Source organism: Oreochromis niloticus, linkage group LG22, assembly GCF_001858045.2.
Source record: "Oreochromis niloticus isolate F11D_XX linkage group LG22, O_niloticus_UMD_NMBU, whole genome shotgun sequence".
Taxonomy (NCBI): domain Eukaryota; kingdom Metazoa; phylum Chordata; class Actinopteri; order Cichliformes; family Cichlidae; genus Oreochromis; species Oreochromis niloticus.
In genome coordinates, this window is record NC_031985.2 from 8929167 (window position 1) to 8939332 (window position 10166).

The 10166-nt window shown below is 38.9% G+C and overlaps 1 protein-coding gene across 2 annotated transcripts; it reads right to left on the reverse strand.

Annotated features, from left to right (window-relative positions):
* Positions 1-430: 430 nt before the first annotated feature.
* flot1a (flotillin 1a) lies at positions 431-10166 on the reverse strand. Of its 2 annotated transcripts, none has more exons than XM_019350901.2 (13): positions 9978-10166; positions 9403-9466; positions 8080-8155; positions 7372-7462; positions 6768-6911; positions 5576-5695; positions 5358-5453; positions 4802-4954; positions 4438-4586; positions 4053-4098; positions 3333-3470; positions 2977-3141; positions 431-2819 (listed from the first exon to the last, which is right to left on the reverse strand). In XM_019350901.2, the coding sequence occupies exons 2-13, from the start codon at positions 9443-9445 to the stop codon at positions 2799-2801; spliced, it is 1242 nt and encodes a 413-aa protein (XP_019206446.1). In that variant the 5' UTR covers positions 9446-9466; positions 9978-10166; the 3' UTR covers positions 431-2798. The 2 variants fall into 2 exon arrangements, with proteins under 2 accessions (XP_019206446.1, XP_005459139.1); XM_005459082.4 differs by having other exon boundaries at positions 4405-4586; positions 9978-10165.

Consider the following 10166-nt stretch of genomic DNA (forward strand, 5'->3'; position numbering starts at 1 on the left):
ATGGTTTGGCGTTTTACCAGCTAACTTGACACACCTGCCAGCGTCTATGCAGTATCTTCCGGTGTATTAATTATCCAGTCAGTGAGGACATCGTATCAGTTTCTATGTATATTTCATTTCTGAATTAGCCGCTATGGTTTTCTCTTTTTGCATAACAGCTCTCAGGTTATGCGGACATGTGAGGCTGTTAAAAGGTAATGACTGCTTGTACTTATAATATCCACGTCACTATAATTATTATCGCCCATTTAGCTTAAGCTATGTCCATCATATAAAATGGACCTAAGCTACTTTTGTCAGCATTTATAATGCAAGGAAAGAACTCTAGTGTTTGTTGCAAGTTTAATTCTTAGCGCTACATCAGCAATTCATTCTTGGGAAAAGCACCATGTACCACGAGCATTTTATTGAAAGATCAATGACAATAAAATGATGATGAAAATGTTTATTGGGATCCCCTTATGCATGTGAAAATTGTTTATTACGCAGTGACAATTCAAGACCTCACAGATGGAAAAAATTTAATAAAATCTGAAAAAAGAAGCTAAAATCAGATGTGTGAACAGGTAAGTAAAGAAATACAGCAGTGGAACATTTAATAGCTATAATATATCTTTTTTCACAAACAGTAAAGATTTAAGTCTGTTCCTTTTTGCATTTAAATGACAGGTATTTTGTGTATAGAAGAGCAGAACGACATTTTCCTGAAATACACGGAAGAAAAATAAAAAGCAAACATCCACTTTGGTCAAACATCATGAATGCAACACAACAGGGTCTGAAACATCACAGAAAACTAATAAACTGCCAAAAATACATTTATAATGAATTACTCAAGCTGTTAGTGGTGATGCAAACTGCTCTACACTGATACTGTATCAAATATAAACTGTATAAATACATACACATACTTATATATATCCATATTTAGTGCTGATCCAGTAACGAAAGCACACTTCCATTTCTATAGCTGGGTAATCTCCTACTTTGGTAACTCAACAGTAAAGCTGACACGCCTACTGTGTCCTGACTTCAAACATACGCATTTGCAATATTACTTTACAGTATAAGAGCGACAGGTGTTGATGCATGCATAATCACAGTAGTACTCATATATGAAAGAAATAAAACGTACCCTCAGGAACACTTACAGCACGCGTGGTTGTGCTGTAATCAGGACTGCAGAGAAGTCACAAACAGTGTTTAGAGCTGGAGACAAAACTTCTCAGTTAAAATAAAACCATATATCCATCTTCAGTGTTTAAATCCCTTCTGATGTATTAAAACGTGTCCATAAAGATATTTTCCTACCTAGCCCCAGAGGCTAATGGTGAGGTAGAGGGATACAGTGTGATTGGGTTATGACATAAGGCAAATCAGGATACTTTACAGGTACTACTGTAATACTTTAGAGCTAGTATTACACCTTCAGTGGAATATAAAGCACAAACTACAGCAAGCGAACGTAAAGAAAAAATAAAGAACAGAACAGCAAACACCCCTTTCCCTGAAGCGCGCGCTGCCTTCACTTAACAATCGGAATATTTAGCTTCACATTACGCCAAAGCGTAATATACTAACAAATACTTTATGTCATAAATACACAGGGATATTCTGATCGCTACTATGAAAAGCAGAGCTTTATTTCACACATTTTAATTTAGTCTGACTAGCTACACCTTTATGAGAGCTGCTACATAACTGGCCATGTTATTACTAGGAACCACTTGACTTAAGATATGTAGTACACATCATGTATTACTGGACTGCAGGGTGGTAAAGACTTAAGGCAGTTTAAGCTTCTGGTTGGGAAAAACAGAATCCCATTTTTTTTCTTGTAGCTCATCTTAACCTAATAGCTCCAAGCCGAGGATCAACAGGAAAAAAAAGACGATTCACCGGAGCATCAGTTTACAAATAAAGAACAATTAACTTACTGATATGCCTGAAATAAAGGGGCCCCACTAGATCGTACTGTTAAAGTACCAAGGATCATAAAATATAAAACAGTGAAAAAAAAAAAAGAAGACACATTTTAAAAATCCTATACATATTAACGCTGAAGTTTACAGATGATATCAGAAATATTCACCATAAACCTTTTATACACCAAATTTCTTTCAGAAATACATGTAGAGAAAAGACTGATGGGTTAAAATGCATGTTAGTGATTATACAATAATATGCAATATTAGTAGGATTAGTAAATGAAGGTTTTGGTTGCATGTTTTATTACATGCTCATGCTAAGAAGCACTTAAGGTTTGGCAGCAAGGCAGTGGGGACACAAATACACACACACACACACACACACACACACACACACACACACACACACACACACACACACACACACACACAGAGTTATGTAGGAATTATTAATGGTAAACAGGCACACAGACAAAAGTGTGACGTATAAACATAGAAAGGGACAAAGACAAAGATCAGAGTCATGTAAAACTCAAAAAGTAAGAAAGCTCATCAAACCATCATAGAATACATGAAATATGATTATAATGTCCTCTGCTTCTTGTTACCCGTGACCCTGAACTGGATAAGCAGAAGGTAATACAAGGATGAATGGAGGCTAAACGAACACAGTACCGCTAAGCACAAAGTTAATGCAAAAACAAATAACATGAAATAACATTTGTAACTGTAATCAGACTATTTTCACAACAGAGAAACATCACAAACCAGCTGAACCAGCCACACAGCAGAACGAAGCCGTGATGAGAGAATCATGCAGGGAATCCAGACAGCTGATTGGACACTGGTCACCGCTTCGGCTGATTCTCTTCAGCCTGTATGAGAGGCCACCTACAGAAAGGAGAGAAAGAGAAAGGGGGATGTTTTAAAGTTTTGTTATATTTAATGGTGAATTTAATTATTAATAATTGAATTTGATCGGTAGCAGCTATAAGCTGTAGATGCATGAATGTAGGTAAGTGTAACATAAACCGTGTGCCTGAATGACCTGGGAGATGTTGACACCAGTCAGTTTCTCCAACGCCTCAGGCAGCTGGGTCATGATGTCCAGCACCTCTCCTGACAGTTTGGCCACGCCCACATCTCCACCTCCGCTGGATACCATGGTAACTTTTTTGGCTTCACACAGAGGCCTGCTGATCTCTTCTGCCATCTGGTGGAAGAAAGACATTACAACTGTTAAAAATGTAACCAGTGAATGTAATAATTTAATCCAGAATCCAAGTAAATGCACACACAACACTCATGACTAACAGTCTTCAAATTCTGTTTTTATTATCAGCATTGATTCTAAAAATAAGAACAGGAGCTAGAAATGTTTGTTATGATGATGTTGTCACTCACCAGAGGCAGTTTTTCCAGCAGCATGTCCACCATGGCGCCCTCCTTGTACTCCTTGAAGGCCTCTGCCTTCTTCGCCATCTGCTCAGCCTCAGCACGCCCCTTGGCCTCCACTGCAAATGCTTCAGCCTCACCTTTAACCTGAAGGAGAAAAGAGGACGAACTTATTGTACCAGAAAACACTGAATCTCACCTTGTACCTTAATGGTACATAAATTAAAGTGAATTGCAAAAGACAAATTTTACCTCATACAAAGAGATGGTAGTTTTAAATGCCTACTCTAATATCTTACGGATTTTTCCCTCATCCATATTCCATTCATTTTCCTTTTTATTGCTAGATTCATAATTATAGGCATCATATAGTAGTAATAGTAATACTCCTATAAACATGCATCATCTTGACTGATTTAACTCTTTGGCTTAAATTCAAGAATGAGATTCCATGTCCTTATACCCTCTTTTAATCTGGAGTTCAGAGACCCCAAATTAATACTGCATGAGTGTGAGAGATTTTTTTGTAGACATACACTCAAATACTTATTTGAATATTCTGTAGATTACATTTTTAGATAACATCTCGTATTTAAAAGCAAGGACTTGTATCTTTGATACATTAAGTTGGCAGTCAGATATAAAGCCCTACTTATCTAGATAATTAATGAGTTTGAGGAGGGACTGGAAAGATTGCCCAGATAATTCAAGAAAAAAGCTTCGACTCACCCTTATGGACTCAGCTTCAGCCTCTGCCTCCATGATCAACTTAAGACTGGACAGACAAAAGAAACACAGTCAGCTGGTTAGCAGAGAGATAAATGATTTGACCAGTCTGTACAAACATGTCAGCTAAGCTCTTAAAATATAAAATGATAGCTCAAATGTTATTTTAACATAAAAAGAAGGATTTAAGTGGACAGATGAAAACTTGCCAAATTAAAAAAAACGCAAGAGGAACTTTCCATATTTCTTCTTCAGACATATAAACAGAGAAAACACACCAGAAAAAAAACCTAATAGACTGTCTGCTTACTGTCGTTCCTGCAGTTTAGGAGGTGAGAATGTACCCATAACTCACCGCTCAGCCTCAGCCAGCTTCTCCAGCCGGTACCGCTCAGCCTCTGCAGGTTTCTTCACCTTGGCCTCCAGCTCTTTCTCCTTGCGGGTGATCTCCTGCTCCTGCAGCATGATCTGCTGCGCCCGCTCAACCACCTGCACCTGCATCTTCTCACTCTCAATACACTGCTTCGTCTTCGCTACCTGCCAGAGGAAAACAGATCATACATGTATGTGTGTGCCTGTAAACATAATGTTCTTCATTTAATATCATGAATTGTAAAAATGTTATTGATTTCTAATAAGTTTAAAACATTTGCCCCTCAGTCATAAAAGAAATGCTGTGCACTGTATTTAAAATATATTCAGCTTAGTGAGCAAATAAAAATATGAGCTGCTTCCTGTGCACGCCTGCGTACCTGCAGCTGGTAGGCCATCTCTGATTCAGCCCTCTTAGTGTTGACTTCAATGTCATAGGCTGCCTTCTTCAGCTCATAGTCCCTTTGAGCCTTCGCCATGTCAATCTCATTCTTATACTGAGCCGATATTTTCTCCTGCATCGCATGAGCTTCCTGCAGAGAGAGAGAGTCAGAGAGGGACGGAGAAAGGATGGAGGTGATCAGGATCAATGGGAACAGATGTCTAAAATAAACAGGATGAAGACGCTAAAAATACAGAAAGAGTTTAGACAAATGGCACGAGTGACGAGGCCAATAAGACTGAGGCAAAGACACACAGTGAAGTGCTCTGTAAACAACCTTCCAGATGATTTAAGGGCAGCTTCTATTATTAGCAAGACGCAGTATTTATCCAAGTGTTTCTAAAAATAAAGAAAGATCTTCAAACTACATCAACAAGCCCCAATGACACCTGTTGCAAAGATGGATCTGTGATAAAAAAAAAAAAGAAAAAAAAAAAAGAGCTTTATAGCAATACAGTATTTAAAAAAAACAGCAGCAAAGTGACAGATCTCACCCTAATCACAGCATCTCTCTTGTTTTCAGCCTCTCCAATGCGAGCATCTTTCTGAACCTGCGCTGTTCGGCCTTTCCCCAGAGAATGCAGGTAATCCTGTGTGCCAGCAGGAGAAAAAAGATCTGATCTGTGTTTACTGGTTCAATTTTTAAATTCTGGAGTCCACAAAAATGTACTGAGATCATCTATGATATGGTTTTTATACAGCAAAGAGATACCTGGTCATCATGAACATCTTTGAGGGTGTAGCTGACCACGCTGATGCCCATGTTGACCAGGTCAGAGGAAGCCACCTTGAAAACCTGCTCTGAGAACTTCTTACGGTCCTTGTAGATCTCCTGTAACAGAAACGTTCACTGTGATGCAGAAGTTAGCGCTCTAAAACACAAAGATAGAAAAGCTTCTCATCAAGACACTGAGGTCCTGATTACTGAAGGTGTATTCTAATAATACCTGCTCTATAATTCAAGCTGGATTCAATTCATTTGCATGATAAAATCAATTTATTTACTTTGTTACGTGCCAAGAGATGTGGCTTTGCTTTTGTGTTCTTTTTATCTTTCAGGTGTCAAGCCTCCACCTATTGGCCAGTTCAAAGTTGATTGGCATGTGTCTATTGGCTGGTCTAGGCATAGTGGGCCAATCACTCTCTGGGGATCACTACAAATGAGCAGCTCCCTGGCCAGCTGGTGGCTGGTGGCTTCTGCTTTATGACAAACATTTGTGTGAAGGCTTCTTTGAATTGTGTGTGGTGGGAGGCTGGACAGGTAAGCTGGGGTACCCTATACACTGGCTGCAGTTTTAAACTGTTAGACACACTAGGTCACAGGTGTCGAACTCCAGGCCTCGAGGGCCGGTGTCCTGCAGGTTTTACATGTGTCCTTTATCCAACACAGCTGATTCAAATGGCTAAATTACCTCCTCAACGTGCCTTGCAGTTCTCCAGAAGCCTGGTAATGAACTAATCATTTGATTCAGGTGTGTTGACCCAGGGTGTTATCTAAAACCTGCAGGACACCGGCCCTCGAGGCCTGGAGTTCGACACCCCTGCACTAGGTTATGCGGTTGATGCCACTTTTGTATGTTTTCACTGACCTTTTGTTTTGCATTTTTGTTTTAGTTAGGCCCTGGAAGCTATCGACCTTTGTTTTATTAATTTCTTTGATTTGGCTCAACCGCCCAGTCCTCCTCCCCCACCTTTTTTCTTTTGTTAAGTTTGACTATCACGGCAAGCAACCAATAAATCCTGCCTGATTCGTAACTGTCCTGTTGTCCTCCTCCTTCATTGACTGTGGTTGTCCGGTGTTGCTGTCTGCTTCCTACCTTTGCCTCCACCATGGTGGGGGGGACGTAACAACTTTAACTCTCCAAAAAAACAGAAAATGTGACGATGAGCCATTCAGTCCTTACCTCAACAGTCAGATGGGCGATGATGGCTCGCTGATGACCTTCAAGTGTCTCCAAGGCGATCTGAGCAATTTCAGACTCTGACTTTCCCATGAACATCTGACAGGCTGCAGCCAACATCTGTTTATTCTGACCCTGGATCTTCATCTGTAGTAAACAGCTGCTTGTTTATTATTTAGACACAAACTGACATAAATATTGGGTTCATTCCCCCCTTGCACAGTGGAAAAATAGCAAATCAGGAGCTGGGTTTCACGTGCAACTAAATGGCACTTTGATGCACCTGATGCTAATATTTACATTAGCCTGCTTTAATCAATCAACAGATACAATAACATGCAGAGGAAAGAGACTGCACATTTATTTTTGCTGTTCTGATTTGATTTGTTAGATTGATCTGATAGTTTGTTTTATTTCAAACATGTAAAAACAAACAAACTAACAACAAAATGCATTATAAACAAAAAACAAGTAAGTTTATACACCACACATAATTAATCTTATCTGCTAAATGTTAATCTTCTAGTTTACACCTGTCCTTCTGAGAAAGACCTCCCCTGTTTTGAGAGCAGAGGGTCCTGCTTCATCTTCAGTGGTGCACACTGACCTGGGCGATCCCGGTGACAGAGATCGGCACTCCATGGCGGGTGTAAACTTTATCGCTCTTCACATTCAGAGTCAGAGTGTTCAGGGAAATCCTGGAGAGAGGCCACGTGAGAGATATAATGGGAAACACAATTATTGATTCATTTTCATTACTCTAATGGTACATTAGGTGTAGCAATTGCCTCCTTGCTTTTGTTACACTGAGTTGCAAACACAGAGTGAAGGAATATAGCAGTATATAGTAAAAGAGTTTTTTTTTTTTTTTAAACTTCACTTTTTTGAGTGCAGGAGGAGAAGAAATGTTAGTACTAGACCCAAATGTGGCTTGTGTGGAAGCTAATGTCTTAAATTCAACAGGAAGATGGAGAGAAAGGACTTGAAAAGTAACAGTTTATGAACAGGAGCTGGATGCTATACACATATTTATCACTAATGACACAGATGCATATGCCCAGTGCTTTAAATGTGTTCCAAAAAAGAAAATCCTTCATTATTATAAAGTTAATTTAAAATGAATTTGTTAATCTTTTTTTCCCCTTTTTAATCTACTTTGGTATTTTTGCTGCTGAAGTGCTGTTTGCATTCTCATCATGTTATTCAATTTGTCACTTAAAATATATCGGCCAAATGTCAACGGTGTTTGCAGAAACATCAGGAAGTAAACTAGTGGAGTATAGGAGAACATAAATAAACTTTGGGGTTTGTTTACCTCTGTATCTGCTGAACGCAGGGGATGATGAACACTCTGCCTCCGGCTATCATGAGAGGAGGAGAACGGCAGAACCCTGGGAGAGATCAGAGGCCATGCTGAGCATCACAGGGAGATTCAAACATTTACTACTTCTTGATAAAAACAACACATTCAACAAACTTCCTTCACAAATCTATGGGCTCAAATTGTGATCATAAATATTTTGTACTTGTAAATCAGTTTTGTACTTGTAAATCAGGATTTGTATGTGTTAAAAGAATTTGTGTGTGCGTAAAAAAGATTTGTATGCGTAAAAAAGATTTGTGTGGACTTAGCCAAAAAATACACGTGAAACTCTGCACTCAAGTTTCAAGTCACAAGTATGAATTTTGACCCTATTTTTCTTCCTTTCACCTGATTGGCCAATGTCATGTCAATCACAAATTTTTACTATCCAATCAGACAACAGATGGGTTTGGCTATTGGAGGGGTGCTTTATGGAGCTTCAGGCCCTTGAAGGGAATAAATGCCCTTTTACATGCCAGCCCATAGTCTGTGGTGGTCCGAGTTTTGTGATTTTTGTGTCACAGGTTTACAGGTTTAATACCTGTAAACCTAACCCCTACCTTTATCCTTTCAACAGCTACTGAAAGTTAGGGGACCTAGCTTCTATCGGATATTTATATAGAGATCCTCCAGCTTCAAACTGTATTACTCTTCAAGGACCTGCAGTTCAAAAAAGCGCCCCTCCGACAGCCAAACCCATCTATTCTCTGATTGGATAGTTAAATTTGTGATTGACATGACATTGGCCAATCAGATAAAACGAAGAAAAATAGGGTCACAATTCGTACTTGTAACTTGAAACTTGAGTGCGGAGTTTCACACGTATTTTTTGGCTCAGTCCACACACAAATCTTTTTTACGCACACACAAATTATTTTTACACATACAAATCTTTTTTACACACACACAAATTCTTTTAACACATACAAATCCTGATTTACAAGTACAAAATATTTATGACCACAATTTGAGCCCATACAAATCAAGTTTCGGTTTATGTTTGTGTTCAGAACTACAGACCCATTAAAAATCTGCATTCACAGCAAATCCTATTTCTATGACGATTATTTACAAAACTGTAACAGTCCTGATTTTTTTCTCTCCTTTAGAGAAGTTTAGGGCACCACCTAAAGGTTTTGGAACATTTTGTTTGCCTTGATCTGACAGCCATCACATGTGTGTTAATTAATGAAAAGCAACAGTTATGTATTAGTTTGATATATCGTTTCTTAAGTTGTTTAGATTTCAACAAAGCAGTACAAGGCATCATTTTACCTGATACCACCATAGCCTCGTTTGGACCACAGGTGTAGAACATGTTTGCTGATCCTCCTTCAGACTGAAAACCAACAAAAGTGAAAGAATAATTATTTAACAAAATACACTTTTATAAAGGACTTGTTCAGGAAATCCATCAACAAACGCATAAGGCCGGAATCGTGAAGAGTTATTATACGAAATATAATTTTAAAAACATTTTAAATATTTTATTAGTTTCTTTTCAGAGGCTAAATATGCAAGTATCAGAAATCAATGATCAGCTCACTCCCAGAAGAAAAGAGGGAGTGGATGTGATGATAGCGGCCAAACAGATGAGCAGCAGACCAGCGGAAAAAATCTAATTAGCGCAAACATTGCGCAGTAAAAATCCCAAGAAAAGCTGCAACAAACGCAAAGACCCGAAGCTCACAGACAAGATCAACAGAGAGATCAAGATTTTAAAATATGTACAGCAAAACAAATATGAAGTGCAGGCTGTTTATCTGTTAGCTTAACTCAAACAGTTTCAGCTACATCTGTGTTTACACTCGATGGATGGGGATACAGAGAAAATATGACGACACACTCACCGGTTAGTGTACAAACGACGTGGTTTAGGTGGAGTAGAGTGAAAAACGATGAATAATTGGCCGTTCAGATTAATGATTTTTCATCCCAGGTGACGTTTTCTCTCGTTGGATACGAAATGATGCGGTTAGTGAATAATAAGGCTGCAGCTCAGTGGCTCCAATAGAGCACGCCCATCGAGCAAACTGTGT

Bases quoted from the DNA above. Each gene is read 5' to 3' on its own strand.
- flot1a (XM_005459082.4), bottom strand. From the start codon at position 9,445: ATGTTCTACACCTGTGGTCCAAACGAGGCTATGGTGGTATCAG. The intron at 3,142-3,332 runs GTGAGTGACAAC...TTCTTCCACCAG, and splicing joins TGCTGGAAAAACTGCCTCTG to ATGGCAGAAGAGATCAGCAG. The intron at 2,820-2,976 runs GTCATTCAGGCA...TCCTTTCTGTAG, and splicing joins CTGGTGTCAACATCTCCCAG to GTGGCCTCTCATACAGGCTG.